General features: G+C 36.9%; 1 protein-coding gene across 3 annotated transcripts in view; it reads right to left on the bottom strand.

The window, feature by feature from the left end:
- Positions 1–2,356: 2,356 nt before the first annotated feature.
- wdr37 (WD repeat domain 37) overlaps positions 2,357–20,955 on the bottom strand; it is a 145,651-nt gene continuing 127,052 nt past the window's right edge. For all 3 annotated transcript variants that reach the window (XM_043690670.2, XM_043690669.2, XM_087987541.1), the window contains 3 exons: positions 19,596–19,730; positions 9,122–9,236; positions 2,357–4,335 (listed from right to left, as the gene is read on the bottom strand). In XM_043690670.2, coding sequence (XP_043546605.1) covers positions 4,204–4,335; positions 9,122–9,236; positions 19,596–19,730 — 382 coding nt within the window. In that variant the 3' untranslated portion in view covers positions 2,357–4,203. The remainder of the gene's footprint in view (positions 4,336–9,121; positions 9,237–19,595; positions 19,731–20,955) is intronic.

Below are 20,955 nucleotides of genomic sequence, written 5' to 3' on the forward strand. Positions count from 1 at the left end.
GTGTGTATATGTGCACAGAACATTGAAGGTGACGGAACAGGTGGAGAGCAGTTAATAATACGTGTTACGATCTAAAGTTTATTAATAATGACATAAAGGAGAAAGGAGATGATGCTGAACTTGTCTAAGACACTTGTTAGGCCTCAGATGGATTACAGTACAGAGCTCTGAGCACAACACAGGAATGCTATGAATTCTTCAGAGAAACTGCAGAAGTGATTTCCAAGAATGGTTCCAGGAATGAGAGAAGATATGATAGAGGTTTGCAAAATTATGAGCAGGCTGAATATAGTAGACAGGGAAAAGTTGTTCACACACAAAATAAACAAGAACAAGATAGCATAGACTTAAAGTGATGAACAAATGAAGCACAGGTGAAGTGAGAAAAAGCTTTTTCACACAGTGAGTGGTTCGGGTATGGAATGTACGGTTTGGAAATTTGGTGGATGCAAGTTCAATTGAGGCATTCAAGAAGGCACTGAATGATTATTTGGATAGAAGTGGGATATGGGAAATAGGCAGGAGATTTACACAAAGGAATCAGTACAGGCAAGATGGGCTAAATGGCCTCCTTCTGCCATAACAGTTCTAATTTTTTTGTATTCTGGCCAACAGGTTGCATAATTATATAGTGCAGGTCCTGCACATCACATTGATGTACACTTACATGTTATAGCCTGTTAAAAGGTTCAAATAGATATTACAGAATCACAATCCTAAAATATTATGTAATATTTTCTACATTTATGAAAATCACAATATGCTGTAACAGAGCATTTTGGCACAATGCATTTCAAAAGGGCTACAGTTTTATTTTGCTTCATGAGAAAAAGACAGTAAATCTATAAAATAAAAGGGCACAATCCATCATTTTAAAAAAACTTTGTCTTTGATGAGTACTTACAATCCCATTACTCCAACCCGAAGTAAGCTGCTCCATAACTTATACACAAAACAAAAAAGCTGTAAACAAAAAAAAAGAAATAAAACCAAGGTCCACATGCTTGGAGTAACAGATCCACTTCCACTGGGATACATGCCTTCTGTTTATTCCAAAATAAGCCAAGAAAATTTATACTTGAAAAAAAGCTTCTTAATTATGCAACATTTTTCACTGTGAAATGGCAAGGCAGAAAATGCAATATGTGCAAAAGGAACACAAATTGGCTGAATCAACAATAGAAAACTATAGCAGCTACATCAATAAACCAAAATATAACAGATATTTTGGTTATATCCATCATGGTTGCTGATAAGAAAGATGTTTTGGGTGAAAGATCAACTATAAACTGCATTTAATGCAACATTTTTATTGCTGTGAGGCAATTCATACGAGTACTAACAAAAGAAAACATTACACCAATCCCATACAAGGACGTATTTGAGCAATGACCGAAACCTTAGTCAAGCAGACAGGTTGTGTCTCTCAAAAGAGAAAAGAAGTGGAGGCAAAAGTGAGCAAGTGAACTCCAAAATTTGGGGCTCAGCTAACTAAAGGCATAGCCACTAATAATGGAAATGTAAAAATCAGCAGTACACAAATAGCCAGGAGTAGAGGGCTTTGAGGAGGTTATGGAGCTGGAAGGGAGTTAGGGAGGACAAAGGTACACAGAGGATTTGAAAACAAGGATTTAGTTTTAAAACTGAGACAGAGGTTAAACATGAATCAATACACGTCTTTGAGCAGGGTGTCGACAGGGCTTGAGTTAAGAAGTGAGCAGCTAAGTTTTAGATGACTCTGAGGTTACAGAAGATAGAACTATGGAGATAGGCCAGTAATTGATTGATATAGTAAAATATAGATGTAACAGAAGTATGGAATTGGGCAATTAAATACCATATTACATTCTCTGCAACAGAAATCAATATAATTCAGCCAAAACAAAGTATTTTTTCTTTCATTTTTAATTTCACACTTTGTTTCAAGCTTCTGAAATAAATGAAAATTCAATTTTAAACAAGATACTAAAATACTGATAGATAAGTGAAATGGGTACAACTGGGGTTTCTTTTAGAGAAACAGATGTAATGCACAAGTGTCTTATCACAATACAGAAACAGAACATCTTTCCACATCTGTTTCAGTAGAAGCCTGTGTTGCACTCTGAAACCTGACAAAAATGAGCATGACAGTTAGCAACAGTTAGCAACATGTATTACCTTAGATCAGAAATCCTATTCATTGTCTGATCCAACAACCTAATGCAGTAAACGTTCTCTGCAAAAATGCTCTTGGCAGCTTTATGACTACTTATGAATAACATTACAATCATCTCCGAAAACATTTTACTTGCATATAAGTTGTTGTCACACCTCTATGCAACATTGAATCAGCAGTCCCAAAGCACTGGAAAAGTAATTTATAACACAAATATTTAATGCTTTAATGAAAAGAAGGAACTACATTTTTACTGAGTTGCCCATGGAACACACGGGGACGTGATACAAATCACACAAACAAACAAAAATTGATTTTAGAAGTTACAACATCTTGTCTAGTAATGTTTCTTACATTGGATAGTTTATAGTTTATGTCAGAACAATCTGCTGCTTAAACAATATCCAGTGCTCTACTTGTAAACTGCCATATGTTGTGACAGTATCATAATCATACTCAGCATACTGCAGTATTCATCCATCCAATAGGAAGTTCCAAGGCAGCTATGGACTGCTGACTTGGAAATCAACCATTCATTTGTTGATATCAAATCCAAACAAGTCCATTAAGATTGTCCAGTTGTTAGAAAACAAAAAAAAACTGTTTCCTGCATTATTTGCTCTAACTGCGACACTGATAAACCATTAACACTAAAGCCAACATCAATTGAAACACAGATTATGAACAATATGCAATACATTGTTTAGCATTCAGGCAGCTAAATGCAGGATGCAGTTTTGAACATTACTAATCTTTGGGGTTAATAAAGAAAAATTTAAATCTATACCTGCCAGTAAACATCTGATTATTTCAAGCTTCTGTTGGTACTAACGCAGGAACCAAAATAATTCATGAAATTAGATTATTGCATTGACAGCATACTGGACAAAGGATAGCACCACAATGCTTTGTCACTTGAACTGGTTGCTGGCCAAATTACTTAATATTAAGCACGATTGTGCTTAACTATGTAAAAATATGCAAATATACATTAAATCTGAAACACAATGGGTTCCAAATCATTTAAACTCGGAATTTAGATAATTTGTGCATATTTAGATATCCAAGCCATTATGTTCAGCACTTGAAGTCTCATGTGACTAACAAAGTTATGGTGCGTATGAGATCTCGAATGCAAATAATTTGCCTTTAGTCTTTAATGAGTCTTCCTGATCGCAGACATTACAACACTAATCATATGCCCACAATCTCTCAGATTGGAGGTAGGACTCTGTGCACTTAATATTGGCTTGAATCACAGAAGTAAAGAAAAAAAAAGTATACAAAAAAACTTTATAGCATTTCTTTCTCATTAGTGTACGTTTTGACAAAATGCATATCAGAGCCAAGGCCTATAACTGACTAACTACATTATATGAGGTTATAATTCCACAAATGAACATTACTGCCCACTCCTATGATATTCAAATACCTGAATTCCAAACATTGCTGAAATGAGGAAAAGATCTAAATACATATCTCAAATTCACTGCAGTACATTGATACAGTCAGATACTGATTGCAGGTAGAAAGACTGCTGAAGGAAAATATAATATGCGAAATTACATCAAAATTACAATATCCTAACCCCGCATTTTCTACAAGGCAACAAGGAAGATATGTAGAATTTTCAGGTTACAACAAACACAACTATACCCTTCACATAATTTACATTTGGTAGAACTTCACATTTTTTCAGTCATTCAAAAATGCCCTGCTCACACTGCTACAGAATCCAGCTATAACTTCTGTGCAAATCATTTATACGCCGTATGTGAGAAGGTCAACCAATTCTAACGACCAGCGAAGAACACATAAATTACAAACATAAGAAATATGCATGGTTGCATTCAAAATTGGCTCATTAACCAAGCATAGTTTCATGGACATTGCATGCAGATTATGCATGTTAAGCCATTCAATGCCAATCATACAATTCTTTCTTCTTAGATGGAAGACTCACAGCAGTAACAACAATAGAAACATAGTTAAGCATATAAAGATTAGAGTTATTTAAAGTCAGTTTTGAAACACTCTATGGTATTTTACTTTTCTTGCAAGAGTGCTGGGATATTGATATTCCAACCAATAGCTTGACGATCAAAACCACAAGAGAAGAGGTTGCATGTTGGATTGTCCTCACTCCAAGCTGTGCAGCACACCATACGTCGATGGCCCTGTAACAGGTGATAAAAAAGGAGTTAGTAGTCTGTCACCCCAACATAAGTTATTTCCTCTTGCAGGCTCTGAATCCTTTCTATTCAAATTAATTTCTTCAGTCGTTGTCTAGCATTACACTAGAACTCTAGTAAACAATTTGGCTTCTTTAGAGAAGACTAAATTTGTCAGTAAAATGAATGACCACATCACAAAGGAGGGGAAAGATTTCCTAGAAATAAGCACTGCTATTCTCAATCATGCTTTTAAATTTATGGCAACTTCTTGGCATGGACTGTAAGAGACTTATGGCTATCATCTTCGTGTCAAGCTTTTCTGCAAATTGGAATCATCTGAATTATTGAAACTTGCAGTTCATTGATGAATGTTATGATTTCCAGTTTAGTATTCAATAGTTCCAACTTTACAATAAGCTTAGCAGTTTTCTTACTTCCATTTAGTTTTAGCTCTATTAAAACTGGTGGTCGGTTGATACAATTGACATGTCATCATTATCAATTAGAATATAACAGGTCCTGATAGGAGGCAAAAAAAAATCCCCAGCTGTGGAAAACTTTAGAAGTCACATATCTAAAGTTTCTCCAAAGCATGTTACACTTTCCATTCATCATAACTTGAATTAGTGACACATTGCATCAGGACAACTTGCACAAGGATTGCAGCAGTTCAAGAAGGTAGCTCACCACCAACTTCTCAAGAGTAACTAGAGATAGGCAATAAATGCTGGTCAGCCAATGACCTTCAGGTCCCACAAATGAATCGCTGAAGTGTCACAATGCAAAAGTAAGCTATTCAGCCCATTGTATCTGCAACATCTTGCTAGAGGAGCACAGTGAGCATCTGAATGAATTAATATTTTTTGCTTCCACCATCTTGTTCCATAGATACACCACTCACTTATAAATGCTTTGATAGATCAGTCTTGAATTTATCCCCTATCAGCTGCAACCCATGTTCTCCTGTTCTACAGCAAAATGGCAGGGTTAACAATAATCATCAGACTGTGTTACTTCTGTTCCAGCAGCTTAAGAGTTCTAAAAAATACGTTACTCATTCCCAAAGTGATGCATTATTGATACCCATTAGAATTTTGAAATTGGTAATTGTATCACCTCCCCACCTCATCCTTTCAGGTAATATAGGAGTAGGCCATTCAGCTCCTCGAGCCTATTCCACCATACAATGATTTCATAGCTGACTGTAGCCTACCTCCAGAGACCTGCCTTTGGCCCATATCCTGAACGCCTTTGCTCAATAAAAATTTACACATTCCAGATTTAAAAGTAACAGTTGATCTAGCATCCATTACAGTTTGTGGAAGAGAGTTCCAAATGTCTACCACCCTTTGTGTGTAGAAGTACTGCCTAACATCTTTCCTGAACAATCTGACCTGATGATTCTAAAATATCAGAATGTCTAATTATCATAATTATTCCTCATAATACAATCCCTCCACCTCTTCAAATCATTCTGGTTGCTCCCTTATGTTCACTTTCATAGTTACAATAGTTGTTTGTGCCCACTGAAATCAACTGTTCACACAATACTCAGAGTGGCAGGAATACCTTCCTATTTCGGTTTAATGGTATATCTCAAAATCTGATTTTCTTTACCTAATACCTTTCAACATTAATACACAGTATTAATGTATTATAAAACAGGATCCCCAGATCACTTTCATATTCAAAACACATTATTTTCTTTCTTTCTAAGCACGAGCACTTTCCCAGATTTTTTTCACGTCAAGCATTTTGAATTTCATTATATTGCAGTTCTTTAGAAAATTTTAGCGTCTATTATAAAAGACGCATAGGACAGTGTTTAGAAATACATAATCAAGCATGGTTTCATGAAGAAGAAATTATGCCTCACAAAAAGAGGTCTTTGAGGTGGTAGCAATGAGGGTAAATAAAGAGGAAGCAGTGAATACATTTGAATTTCCAGAAGGTGATTGTTAAGGTGCAGTACAATAGACTACTTAATCAGATAAGAGTCGATGGTACTGAGGAAATATATTAGCATGAATAGAGAATTGGTTAACTAATAAAAGGCAGGTTAGGATAAAGGAAGTGGGGTGAACATTTTCAGAATGGTTACCTGTGACCAACAGCATGCCACAGAGATCAGTACTGGGATCACAATTACTTACAGTATATATTAATGACTTGGAAGATAGAAGTACATGTACTGTAGGAACATTTGCAGATGACACAAAAATAGCTGAGAATACAAATGGCGAGGATAACATAAACAGCCTGCAGTGGGACATAGAAAGGTTAGATATGTGGGCAAAACTTGACAGATGGAAAGTTAAAATGTGAAGTTATGCAATTTGACACAAAGAACAGATGAGCTAAATATTAGTTAACTGAAGAAAGACTTGAGAGCTGCTGCAGTAGTAAAGGATTTAGAAGTCCTTCTGCATTAATCACCAAAAGCTAACATACAAGTTCAGCAGGTAATAGAGAAAGCAAATGAGATGTTGACTTTTATTTCAAAGGGAGTGAAGTATAAAAACAGGGAGGTTTTCCTAAAACTATATAAGGTGCAAGGTAGACCACAGTTGCAACATTGTGAAAAGCTTTGGTCCCCTTATCTAAGAAGACGTACTGACATTGGAGAGGCAGTACAGGGACGTTTCACTGGGTTGCTTTTTGGTAAGGAGGGCTTTTCTTATGAGAAGGTGAGTTGGTTGCAGAATGTACGATGAGTTTAGAAGAATGAGAGGCAATTCTATTTAAACATAGAGGAAGTTTGACATGGTAAACATCCTCTTGTGGGGCAACCTAATACAAGGGCATAATCTTGGAGGAATGGTTCACCCAGTTAGGGCAGAGGTGAGGAGGAAATTCTTCTTTCAGACAGTATCAATCTGTGCAAGTGTCTATGAATAACCAATCAGTAGAGGTTGGTTACCATCAAATATATTCAAGGCTGAGATAAACAGATTTTTTTAAAATGAGTGAGGGAATCGAGAGTTATGGGGAAAAGGCAGGCGATTGGAGATAAGGATTATCAGATCAGCCATTATCTCACTGAATGACATGACAGAACAGACTCAACGGACCAAATGGCCTACTTCTGTTATTGCATCCTATGATCACTAGGCATATCAGTCAAATACCTAAATATATGTAAAATTAATATCAATGATGCTGTTGTGAAATCCATGTTATTTTCTAACTCCCAATGAAAACTGAACCAAGTAAAGAACAAAAGGCAAGACTTACATCCATATCGTATAATCACTATGAAAGTGCTACAATAATGTACTTCATAGAGTCATAGAATCACACAGACCCTTCGGTCCAACTTGTCCATGACGACCAGGTATCTTAATTAGTCCCATCTGCCAGCATTTGCCCCATATCCCTCTAAACCCTTCCTATTCATATATCCATCCAGATGCCTTTTGAATGTTGTAGCTGTACCTGACTCCACCACTTCCTCTGGCAGCTCATTCCATATCCGCACCACCCTCTGCGTGAAATAGTTGCCCCTTAGGTCCCTTTTATATCTTTCCCTTCTCACCTTAAACTAATGCCTTCTTGTTTTGGACTCCCCCACCCCAGGGAAAAGACTTTGTCTTTTTACCCTATCCATTCCCCTCATAATTTCATAAACCTCTATAAAATTATCGTCAGCCTCCGACTCTCCAGGGAAAATAGTTCCAGTCTATTCAGCCTTTCTCTATATCCCTCCAACCCCTCTTTTCTGAACCCTTTTCAGTTTCATACCAGTAACGTGTTTTTGAAGCATAGTTACTGTTACTCCAGAGCTAACAAAGCTGTAAATTTGCACTCAGTAAACTTGGACAACAGCTATGTATGTGATAATGGCCAGATGATTTTTTTTTCTGTGATGCTGACAGATAATCATTAGTCAGCACATCAGGGATAACTCCCATGCTCTTCCTTAAAATACCACCAGGGGAACTTTTTCATTCAACCAAGCAGGCAGATGTGACCACAATTTACTGTCCCACCAAGAATGGAATGCTCCCTCAATGCGACGATGGAGTGGCAACCTTGATTTCAGTGCTCAAGTCCTAGAGTGTGACTTGAACCTGGACCCATGTGATTTAGTTTGTCACCAACTGAGTTCTGTAGATATCGTAAGATTTGCTGATTAAAGTTTCCCAAGGAAACCCAAAGATTGGTCAATAACTAAGTTTCAACTATTTTCCGGCACAGGAACTACTGCTATTTCATCAAAATGCATCTATTCATTTTTACATCAAACGCCAGTACAGTTTACCAAGTGCATGGCCACAGTTGTCAAGGGAAAATGCATTAAACTGGCAATATTTATAAGGTTCTATATGCATAAATGTCAGCTTCAGTTTGTGCATCATTTTGCACTTAAGATATATACAATTTTTTTGTAAGCTTCGATTTTTCAAAAAATTATTACTCTACTTAACCTTATGGACAAAGTAAAACACAATGTTATGTCATTATAGTTACATTGTAATGCATTTACAAATTTGATGAAAAGAATGGTCTTGTTCACTTTTTAATCTTTTGACTTCCACAGTTCTGTAGATATTGTAAGATTTGCTGATTAAAGCTTCTTAAGGAAACACAAAGATTGGTCAATAACTAAGTTTCAACTATTTTCAGGAGCAGGAACTACTGCTATTTCATTAAAATGCATCTATTCATTTTTACAAACCTTAAAGCAATCCTAATTCTCTTGGTTATAATTGTATGAGAAAAGTCACTAGCTTAATGATAAGTCTATTAGAAGGATAAAAATTAAGCATTGAAATAAAATTTGAATTACCTGACGATTACTGCGGGGTAGACGTGCTAAACGTACTCCTGACATATCAAATAATCGAACTTGACGATTGTCATGAGGAAGTGCTATAATCCTCTGATTAACTGAAACACTTATTCTGCAATAGGAACAGAGTCATTTTATGAATACTTCAAATAACATTCAATAGAATATCACAGTGCCAGAATTCCAGGTATATTTAGTACCTTCTAACCTTAATACGGGCACAGTGTCTTCCTCTTTACCCATTCAGCTACTTTGGAATGACAAACATATAGCTCAGTTATTCTGGCTGTTTTAGATTTTAGTACAAATGGTTGAAAAAAAAAATCAGCACTGAGACTTTTAGCTCTACAACATTTTTTATGCAACAAATCAATGATATTTCAACACAGTAACAGAAAATGAGACAAAGTGAGGGGAAAAATAACATATTCTAACTGGAAAAGTATTATTACATAGATATAAAAGATAGGGCACTAAATCACACCAGCCAGTGTAACTGGTTCATACCAGTGTTTATGCTCCACTTATTCTTCCTCCTTTCCACACCGATCAAATTCTGATCAGCATGATCTTTTATTCCTATCACCTTCATAGGCTTATGGGGCTTCCCCTTGATTTCAGCTGCAACATTTGCCTTAATCAATACCTGTGGTTTCTCACCATTCACTGGGTAAAGATGTTTCTATTGAAGTCCCCATTCAGTTTCTTGGTGATTATTTTATGTTAACAGCCTCTAATTTTACCTTTCTCAACAGATGAAAATGTGCCCTCTATCCATTCTGTCAAAATCTTTCATAATTTTGACAATTGTTTAGTAGGTAATTTCTCAGCTTTCTCTTTCCAAGATAAACTAAGGCCAACTTGGTCATCCATTCTGAATCTGTATAACCTCAAGTCAAGCATTTATTTACAAATTTAAAAACCACACAACACCAGGTTATAGTCCAACAGGTTTATTTGGAAGCACTAGCTTTCTGAGCACTACTCCTTCATCAGGTGGCTAATGCTTCCAAATAAACCTGTTTTTCGATAACCTGGTGTTGTGTGATTTTTAACTTTGTACACCCCAGTCAAACACCAGCACCTCCAAATATATCTTATATACAAATGTTCTTATAGTCATAGAGTCATACAGTCATAGAACTATTCAGAATGGAAACAGACCCTTCGGTCCAATTTGTCCATACTAAATCAAACATCCTAAATTCATCTGGTCCCATTTGCCAGCATTTGGCCCATATTCCTCTAGAGCCTTCCTCTTCATATTCCCATCCAGATATCTTTTAAATGATGTAATTGTACCAACCTCCACCACTTCCTCTGGCAGCTCATTCTATACAGGCACCACCCTCTGCATGAAATAGTTGCCCTTTAGGTCCCTTTTAAATCTTTACCCTCTCATCTTCAACTTACGCGTTCTAGTTTTGGACCCCCCACCTTGACTATTCACTCAGCACTGAGTCTCATGGTTTTATAAAACTCTATAAGGTCACCCCTCAGCCTCTGACATTCCATAGAAAACAGCCCCAGCCTGTTCAGCCTCTCCCAACTGCTCAAATCCTCCAACCCTGGCAACATTCTTGTAAATCTTTTCTGAACCTTTTCAAGTTTCACAACATCTTTCCCACACCAGGGAGACCAGAATTGAATGCAGTATTTTAGAAGTGGCCAAACCAATGTCTACACCGCCGCAACGTGGCCTCTCAACTCTATACTCAATACACTGACCAATAAAGGCAAGCATATCAAACACTTTCTTCACTACCTTGTCTACCTGTGACTCCACTTTCAAGGAACTTTGAACCCGCACTCCAAGATCTCTTTGTTCAGCAACACTCCCCAGGACCTATACATTTAATGGTTAAGTCCTGCCCTGATTTGCCTTTCTAAAATGCACCACATTGCAGTTACCTAAATTAAACTCCATCTGTCACTACTTGGCCATTGGCCCATCTGATCAAGGTCCCGTTGAATCTGAGGTAATTTTCTTCGCTGTACACTACACCACCAATATTGATATGATCTACTATCCATACCTCCTGCATTCACAACCAAACTATTTATGTACCTTCTTCACACTATCTCCAGTGTCTCTTTATCCATTTTCAAACATGGAAACGTACTTCAGACAACACCAAATATAGTGTAACCAAGTTTGGTACAAGTTAGTATACCTTCTCTACTTTAAAATGCTATTCCTCCAGAAATATATTCCAGTTCTTCATTGTTTTTGTTTGGTCTCGATGGCTTCCATCATGATTTTTAGAAATTTGTGTACTTGAACACTTACAACCCTTTGCACCTCTTATCCCAAATAGATTCTTATTTTCCGAAGAATACATAACCTCCCTACTATAGCATACTAAAATAACACCTCATACTTAAAGGTGGAACTCATTGGTTAATTATATGCCTTTTCTGAAATCTTATTAATATTTCCTTGTAATGTGTTTCAGTATTCCCAAGTGATGATCCATTCCAATTAGAAATTGTGTTGATTAAATTATTAATATAATTTGTGATCAAAGCAATCAAAGTATCAATCCTTGTGTAACCCCATTTACTACTTTCAGTCACTTTGAAGAGTTATTATGTATTTATTCGCTGCATTGAATCTTCTGCTACTTTTAAAGAAAAAAAATCAAGATGTGGGCACCAGCATTTTTAACACCCCTTGAATTGAGTGTCTTGTATGACCATTTCAGAGGGCAGTTAAAAGTCAAAGACCTTGCTGAGAGTCTAGAGTCATGTGCAGGCCAGACTAGGTAAGGATAGTAGATCTACCTCCCTAAAGGACATAAGTGAACCAAATAGTTTTTACAACAATTGCTGATAATTTTAATCATTAATTGCCATTACTGAAACTAATTTCAACTCCAGATTTATTAATTAAATTTGAACTACACCAACTAACTTGTAGGGATCTGAACCCAAGTCACCAAAGCATTAGCTTGGGCCTCTGAACGAGTTCGGAAGATTACCACCACACCACCATTTCCTCTACATGTGTGACTTTGTTAATTAGATGATTATGTGGTGCATTATCAAAGGTGCTTTGGAAATCTAAATATATTAGATCTAGTAACTTGCCCTTGTCTATCTGTCGCCAATTCAAAAAATTCAATGTGGTCGATGAAGCAAAGGCTTTAAAATGCATGTTGGCTGTTCATTAATTTTGGTTTCTTCATATTTTAAAATAGTTTTCTATTTTACAAGGAATTCAATTAGATTTCTTACTATCAATGTTGAACTAGCCAATCTATAATCTCCTAAGTAACTTACGGGAAAAAGGTCCATATCAGTGGGAAAAGAAATTATAATATCGTTTGCAATAATCATCAAATGGTGTTATTTCTACTCCAAGAACTTAGCACGATGGAAAAATATATTATTCAATCCCAAAGTGATGCATGTTAATTTGAACCTAAATGTGGTTGTCAAATGATTCTACACTCTCACTCAGTGTGCCTTTTTTGTTAATGATATGCAGCACACCCAATATCAACAAAACGGGTAATTCTTCCAATGCGTGTCTTGAAAACTGATGACGAAGCACAGAAATCAGACAAACAGGAAGTAGGATTTTCTTTTAAAAAGGCCAGATCAGTTTGAAAGAGTATTTCATAACTTCAAGGTGTACTAGAGCACTTCACAACCAATGAATTATCCCTGAAGTGTACTTAATCTTGTGTAGGCAGGCATTCCCACAGGGTCCCGTAAACAGAAAGTGAGATGAATGGCCAGTTCATCTGTTTTGGGGTAAGTTTGAGGGCCCATGTGTTGCAACTACACAGATAGGGAGGCTGATTTGATTTGGCTGCCTGTTTTTCTGCTGTAACGAGTGGCATGCTTTACATCTGCCTAAACAGATTACATACAGCCATGAACGTTGGGCATGGCACCTGAAAAGCCTGGATGCTTAAGTGCTACAAGATTTTAAAAAAATATTTTAACCACCTCAACAACTTCTGGTCTATTTCATCTGAAAGATGGCGATGCAGCACTTGCTCAGAACTCAAAAGAAGAGCCAGCCTACTCCATGTGGTTAAGGCCTAAAGTAGATGTGGAATCTCAATCATCTATTCTGAACAAGACTGTCATCACTGAGATATACAATGTGCAACAGTAAAGAAATGCAGGAAAGATGAAAAGAGCAATGGAACAATTTGAAGATGTTTATAAAATTTGACCTTAACACTTGGTCGTTATCATACAGCTGTTAATTTGTTAAACTCACCCAACCTCCAAGTGAAAGGTTGCGTGACCTTCAGTGTACACACTGTTTGAAATTTACAAAAAAAACACAGGATTAAAGCAAAGCAATTTTCCATCTGATACAGGATGGGTGATAAGGGAAGCGTCTGCGAATGCCTTCCATCTGTCTCTCATGAGCTTTATCAGATTTTTACAGGATAATTACAATATTGCTTTAAAAATGAGCTACAAAACGAGCAAAGTTCATAAAAGGATTGTGTTGACAGAGGCATTTTTGATTCTAACAGTAATCCAAATCTAATAAGTAGGAAAGTACACACAGATGTGCAAATGCCATTGTAAACTGAAAACCATCAGTTCAAAATTTACTTAAGCTTTTGTTTTCCACTTTTACTTTAATCAGTAACCTTTACAATGCAGAAATATACTTTCAACTTAGGTGCTAATGTCTCAGCTAATTTCAAAAGTTCAATACAGAAGATTCACCTAACATTGCCCTAATAATGTTTTGAAATGGCAGTAACATCCTCCTCGGCATTTCCCCTCTCATCCTTTCAAATCTGGTTCCTCCTGCTTCTGAAAATACAACTCTTATTGAGTACTGTCCTGCATTAAGAGCCACTTTTATCTGAATGAACATTTTTCTTATGAGAGTCTTGGTTACAGGTGCTTGGTTTAATATGCAGTTATAGAGGTGAGGAAAGACAATAAAAGCTGAGTTCAACGATGTCCTCATCTGCACTTTCCAGAGTTATGAGTGCTCTCTCGTGTCCAGGATTATAGGGGCTAAGTATAGCCAATTGCACTGACTGGAGATAATTTAACTCAATATAAATTACACATCAAAATAAATGACAACCCCATGGGGCAGCACCAAATCCCTCTTGAGCCACAGAGCCTCACTTAACAAGACACACTTTTCTGAATCATTAAATCATTCTTTCTTTCCACCAGCAAGCAGTGCTGCACAACCTAAGTGCTTTGGGACATTCTGAGAATGTGATAAATGTTGCATATAAGAAAGTTCCTCCATGTTCAACCATTTGCTTTCAGAGGAAACATCAGTGAAAATCAGCGCTAATTAGTGCCAGAGGTAGAGAAAAGGAAGTTATATCACAAACTCAATCTTTGGTTTAGCATCTGTCATTTCTAAACTGACTAAATCTATGAATTACAAATTACTGGTATAAACTTACAAATCATGTAAATGAAAACAAGCCTTTTAATGTAATGTTAATGCAACCCTTGATAGTCTCAAAAGAAAACAAATGAAAAACATAATATACTAGCTTAATTTTGAAACCCAATACCTGTAATTTTGTTCCTAAAAAAATACAAAATTGTACAAAAGATATACAAATTGATCAGCGCTAATTTAAGATGGCAATCCATCAGTAACTCCACTAAGAAACCCTTTTCTTCAAATATCACACAAACCCTACAGTGAAATGGAGACTGTTTGGCTCATCGTATCTGCACTGGTTCTTCAAACGAGCATCACCACCTGGTGCCTGGTTCAACAAATGGTTGAACATGGAGGAACTTTCTTATATGCAACATTTATCACATTCTCAGAATGTCCCAAAGCACTTAGGTTGTGCAGCACTGCTTGCTGGTGGAAAGAAAGAATGATTTAATGATTCAGAAAAGTGTGTCTTGTTAAGTGAGGTTCTGTGGTTCAAGAGGGATTTGGTGCTGCCCCATGGGGTTGTCATTTATTTTGATGTGTAATTTCCCCATATCCCCGAACATTAAAAAACAATGTTCTTCCTACCAAAATACATCACCTCACTTCCCTGCATTAAACCTCATTTGCCACCTATCTGCCCACTCTATAGTTTACAATTCTTTCAAATTTTGTGTCATCAGCAAACTTGAAACTGCCCTCTGTACATGAAGATCCAAATCATTAATATGTATCAGGAAAAGCACAGGACCCCATACCAACCTGTCAGGAACTCGGACACATATCTTCCTTCAGCTCAAAAAATAAGTATTGACCATTCCTCTCTGTTCCTATCATTCAGCCAATTTGTATCCATATTGGTTCAGACATTTTTATTCTATGAGCTTAACTAGACTGAGCGTACAATTGACTGATTCCAGAAATAAGGATTTATTTTACACTCAATCTTGGGACGAGGATGTCATTGATTTGCCAAAATGTATTGTCATCTCTAGTTTCCCTTGGAAAGGTGGTAGTGAGCTACCTTCTTGAACCAGTGCAGCCCATGTGCTGTAGTTAGGCCCACATTGTCCTTTGGGAGGGAATTCCAGAATTTTGAACCAGCAACACTGAAGGAACAGCTCTATATTTCAGGTTGGGATGGTGAGTGACTTGAAAGGGAATTTGGAGGTGGCGATGTTCCCATGATCTTGTCTTTCTAGATGGTAGTGATTATGGGTTTGGAAGGTATCAAGGGGTCTTGGGTCAATTTCTGCAGTGAGTCTCATAGATACCACATACTGCTGCTACTAAGGGTCAGTGATGGCGGGAATAGATTCTTGTGGATGTGGTGCGAATCAAACAGGCTGCTTTGCCTTGAATGGTATCAAGCTTTGAGTGTTGTTGGAGCAGCATTCATCCAGGTAGCGAGCAAGTCAAAAATTCTCAGATTGAGATCAGTTTCAAATCATCAAATGAAATAATGAATTTTGATTTGTCAGTAAATTACTGTAAAATGCAGGCAGATAAATAACAAAACATGCCAACGATACAGAAATTGGGCAAAGATCGGTGAGGTTTCCAAAATCAGGATTCTAAAACACAATAACAACGTGGAGCGAGTTTTACTCTGTATCTAACGCTGTGCTGTACTGCCCTGGGAGTGTTTGATGAGGACAGTATACAGAGCACCTTACTTTCAGTTTAAAAGAGAAGTGGTAGCTTTAGTTTCAATTTGAAAGTATCGAGGGACCTTATCTACATTTAACTTCGTGTTATGCTTCTCCTCAAAGTGGCTGAAGTGGACAGGGACCTTGACTTTCAGTTTTAAAAAGTAGAGAGAGTTTCACTCCACATCAGACCCCGTGTTGTTCCTGTCCTGGAAGTGTTTGATGGGGACAGTATTGAAGGAGCTTTACTCTCATTTTGCATTCAGTTTAAGAGAGCAGAGGGTGTTTTACTGTGCCATCCCTGTCCAGGCAATGTTTATTGACGGTAGTGTAGAGGATGCTTTACTCTGTATCTAACCCCATTGCTGTCCCGGTTCTGGGTTTGATGGGGGCAGTGTAAAGGGAGCTTCACTTTGTTTCTAACACTCTCCTGTCCCTGTCCTGAGACTGTTTTATGGGGACAACATCCAGAGAGGTGTACTTTCAGTTTAAAAGAGTAGAGAGAGTTTTACAATGTATCTAATATCCCTTGTTGTACCTGCAGAGCTGAAGGAAATTACAGAGATAAAGAGGATGGAGGAAATGGAGGAATTGGAAAACTGGAGTGACTATTTTAAAACTGGTACTGCTGGACAGGGAAGGTCAGGGAGTATGCAGGTGAACGAAAGTTGCTGTGAAACGTGTGTTAAGCACATGTATCTTATGAAGAGATTAAGCAGTTTAGGCCTTTATGTTCTGGAATTTAGAAGAGTGAGAAGAGATCTAATTTAGGTATACAAAATGCCAAAGAGGACACAGAGAGGATGTTTCCTCATATAGGGCAATCTGGAATGAAGGGTTGTAATTTTATGAGGGGCAGCACATTTTAAGCAGAGATAAAGAGAAATTATTTCTTTCAAAGAAGCATGAATCTGTGGAATTCACTATCCCAATGTGCGGGGACACTGAGTAAATTTAAGGAGCAGACAACATTTTAGTTAGTAATGGGTTAAAGGGTTATGGATAGTGGGCAGGAAAGTGGAGTTGAGACTTAGATGAGCCACGATCATGTGAAATGATGGATCAGGCTCGTGGGGCTGAATTGTCTACTCCTGCTCCTGGCTCATACTCCTCGCAAATCTGCTGTGTCCCCATATCAAAAAGCATTCTGAAAGTTCATGTACATCATATCAATAGCATTAACCTCATCAAGCCTTTGTGTTACTTGCTCAAAAAACTCCAGGAAGTTCGTTAAATATGATTTTCCCCTTTAGAAACTTATAGTGACTCTTCGTAATCAACACACATTTTTCCATATGACTACCAATCCTAACCTATATAACTATCTCTTGAAGCATTCCCATCACTGAAGTTAAATGACTGGCCTGTAATTACCATGATTATCCTTTCAACTTTTCTTGGAACATGACTATCATGTTTGCAATTTTCCAGTCTTCTGGCATCTTCTCAAAATCTAGGGAGGATTGAAGTACTATGGTCAGTCCCAGCAAAATCCACTCTCATTTCCTTTAAAATCCTTGGATGCATCTCATTCAGCCCCAGTACCTTATAAACTTTAAGTACAAACTGCCCATTCAACACTTCTTCCTACTCAATTTTGAACACTTCTAGTGACAGTTTCCTCCTCCGTCAACATGGCCTGGGGAACATAGAACATAGAAAAGTGCAGCACCTTCAGCCCATGATGTTGTGCCTAGGAATATTCCTGATCTAAAACAAAATAACTGAACCTATGCACCCTTCAATTCACTGCTATCCATGTGCATGTCTAGCAGTCGCTTAAATGTCCCTAATGACTCTGCTTCCACCACCACCGCTGGTAACGCATTCCATGCATTCACAACTCTCTGTGTAAAGAACCTACCTCTGACATTTCCTCCATATCTTCCTCCTATCACCTTAAAACTATGACCCCTCGTGCCAGTCAATCCTGCCCTGGGGAAAAGTCTCTGGCTATCGACTCTATCCATGCCTCTCATTACCTTGTACACCTCGATCAGGTCACCTCTCTTCCTCCTCCTCTCCAGAGAGAAAGGTCCAAACTCAGTCAACCTCTCTACATAAGACAAGTCTTCCAGTCCAGGCAGCATCCTAGTAAATCTTTTTTGCACCCTCTCCAAAGCCTCTGTATCTTTCCTATAGTAGGGTGACCAGAACTGGGCACAATATTCCAAGTGTGGTCTCACCAGGGTTTTGTAAAGCTGCATTCCCCTGTTTGAATTTACAAAATAAACTCATGAGCCTTTCTATCTATGTGCAAATCCAAAGTTGAGAGCTTTTACGAAAGAATGTTTCTATTTTACCGGAAAAATTGAAAATTTCAACAAGTATTGATAGTATTCTTCCAATTATACATTTGTCTCCCCATTATAAAACAGAACAGAAATCAAAAAATATTGTTGTGAATATATACTAGCATGTAACTTTAAAATCCTCTTCAATGATGTAGGTGTGAATGATCAGAGTTTAATTCCACTTTCACAATAATTATTTTCCCCCACTATCAGAATAAGGATATAGCACAAACTTTGTCAATCTGTGCAAGCTAAAACAACACAAGTCAGGTTTTGAAATGTTAGAATTTGAAAACTAAAAAAAGTAGAATTAAGTAAATTAACTATAGCAGGGAAGTTCACAAGAATTATAGTGCTTTCCCATTTCCATCTTCATCAGTACTTTGACTCAATGCTTGTCCCTAAGAATTTGAATTATAAGGGGTTCACCTAAAATATCCTCCAGTTCTGATTGTTCAAGGAGTGGGAAAGTTAAATGTACCACAGTTATCACCAATAAACTTTATACAGCATAGTTGGGTTTGTGATATCACTAAATTCTATTAACAGCTCACTCTAAATAGCATCTTTAGTGTATTAAAACCTTCCTGGAAATATTATCGATGTTTGACACCAAGCTACTAATCACCAAAAGCTTAGTCAAAGTAGTATTATTTAAGGAGCATTTTAAATGAGGAAAGACATGTAATGAGGTAGAAAGGTTTCTGGAAGGAATTTCAGAATTTAAAGCATATGGAGCTGAAGCATAGTCACTAATGATTAATCACTGGGGAATAAATAGGATGCCAGAAGGTTACATGACTTAAGGAGAATCACAGATTTTAGATCATTGGGATGGTAAGAAGGGATTAAGCAGGAAGTTCTGAAAATTTTCAGATCATAAATCAAGTAACACTATCTTTCTGAAGTGTAATTATTATTTGTTAAAATATTAACAGCAGCCTTTATTTTTAATTTAGTATCTTACCCACGGTGTCCCAGAAGCAGAGGACTGGAGTGTATACAATGTTTTTTGAAATGAGCATAAGGGAATGAATGGAGAATGATCAACTCAGCAAAGAGAAAAGAACATTGCTTTAGTAGCCAATTAAGATTTACAACATATAAATAAATTTAAAATCATTTACCTGTTGACTGCTGAGTCAGTACGAATTGTTGCTATAGGAGAGCGCATATTCTTTAAATCCCAGACTTTTACAGTTCTGTCATCACTGCCAGATACAACATTATCTCCCACAGTAAAGACAGCAGATGTTACAGTGCTGAAAAGATATAAAACACGTGCGTTATCATTAAACAATGTAATTCCTACACATCGGAGATCTGTCTCTAGCTGGTATAAGGTATATTTAGATGCAATGTTTCCTAGAATTTCTTTTAAATGCCATATGCCTCATTCTTCTTAGTAAGCCTTTCTTTTTGTTAAACCAATTTGTCCGATGAACAGTCATCCATCAGTATTAAGATCTCGGGTATAAGGAAAATAAAGTGTTAACAAGCACTAAACCTCATCTCAGCTCTTATTTGACTACTGTGTCCCACATCAGTATGGCCTTTCAGTATGGTAGTTTCAAAATATGTTTGCAGAATGGCAAAGATATATACAGAAAGATAATTATTTTATGCACCAACAAGAAATCAGATACACACACTCCATAAATTATTGGAGTTGATGCCAGCTGATCAGTGACATTACCAGTTTATTCTAAATAGGTTCAATCCTCCATGTAAAACAGGAGATAGCATCAATTATGTTGATAGTTAATATTCATCTTTCAATATTAATAATAATTTTAAAATGCATCGTTGGAAAATAAATCACACCAAGTACAAAAATCAAATTCACAAGCCATAGCTACTATTAGATTTCCCAAGTAGAGACAGAATGAAAATCTGTCAAACTTCAACAAAACTATCGCATGCAAATTTCAACTCCGTGAAGTTTGCATCCAGAATATTCAGATGCAAAACACTTTGGGTAGAGTGCCAAATCTTGGAAGAGTAATTTATCACAACCCCTACTTCCAGAAGGATTGTTTTTATCAGAAATTGGGCAAAAATAATATACAAAGGCTAACAATTGTCAATCTTTTTACTGCATCCGTGAGTCACATGATCATATCAATTAGGAATAAGATATTCGTCTCATAGAAGCTGCTCTGCCATTTCATAAAATATTATCTAACCTGATTGTGACCTCTATTTTCCTTTCCATCCATTATACGTTTACCAGTAAAGAATGCATAATTGAGCCTTAAATGTAGGCAATAAACTTTGTTTCACTATCCTTTAGGAAAGAAATCACAGATTATCAACAAGGTAGAAGAAAAAAATCTCACCTCAATTTTAAATGAGAGAACCTCAATTTTTAAAGGGTTTTTCCTAATTCAAAGTCTCTGTCTTTGTCACAACTTTTAAGCAACCCCTTATTAAGGACCATCAAGATCTTAAGCATTTTAGTAAGATTGCCCCTTAACAACATTAATT

Source organism: Chiloscyllium plagiosum, unplaced genomic scaffold, assembly GCF_037043375.1.
Source record: "Chiloscyllium plagiosum isolate Xiang-an unplaced genomic scaffold, Cpla_swu_hap1 HiC_scaffold_5, whole genome shotgun sequence".
Classification (NCBI taxonomy): domain Eukaryota; kingdom Metazoa; phylum Chordata; class Chondrichthyes; order Orectolobiformes; family Hemiscylliidae; genus Chiloscyllium; species Chiloscyllium plagiosum.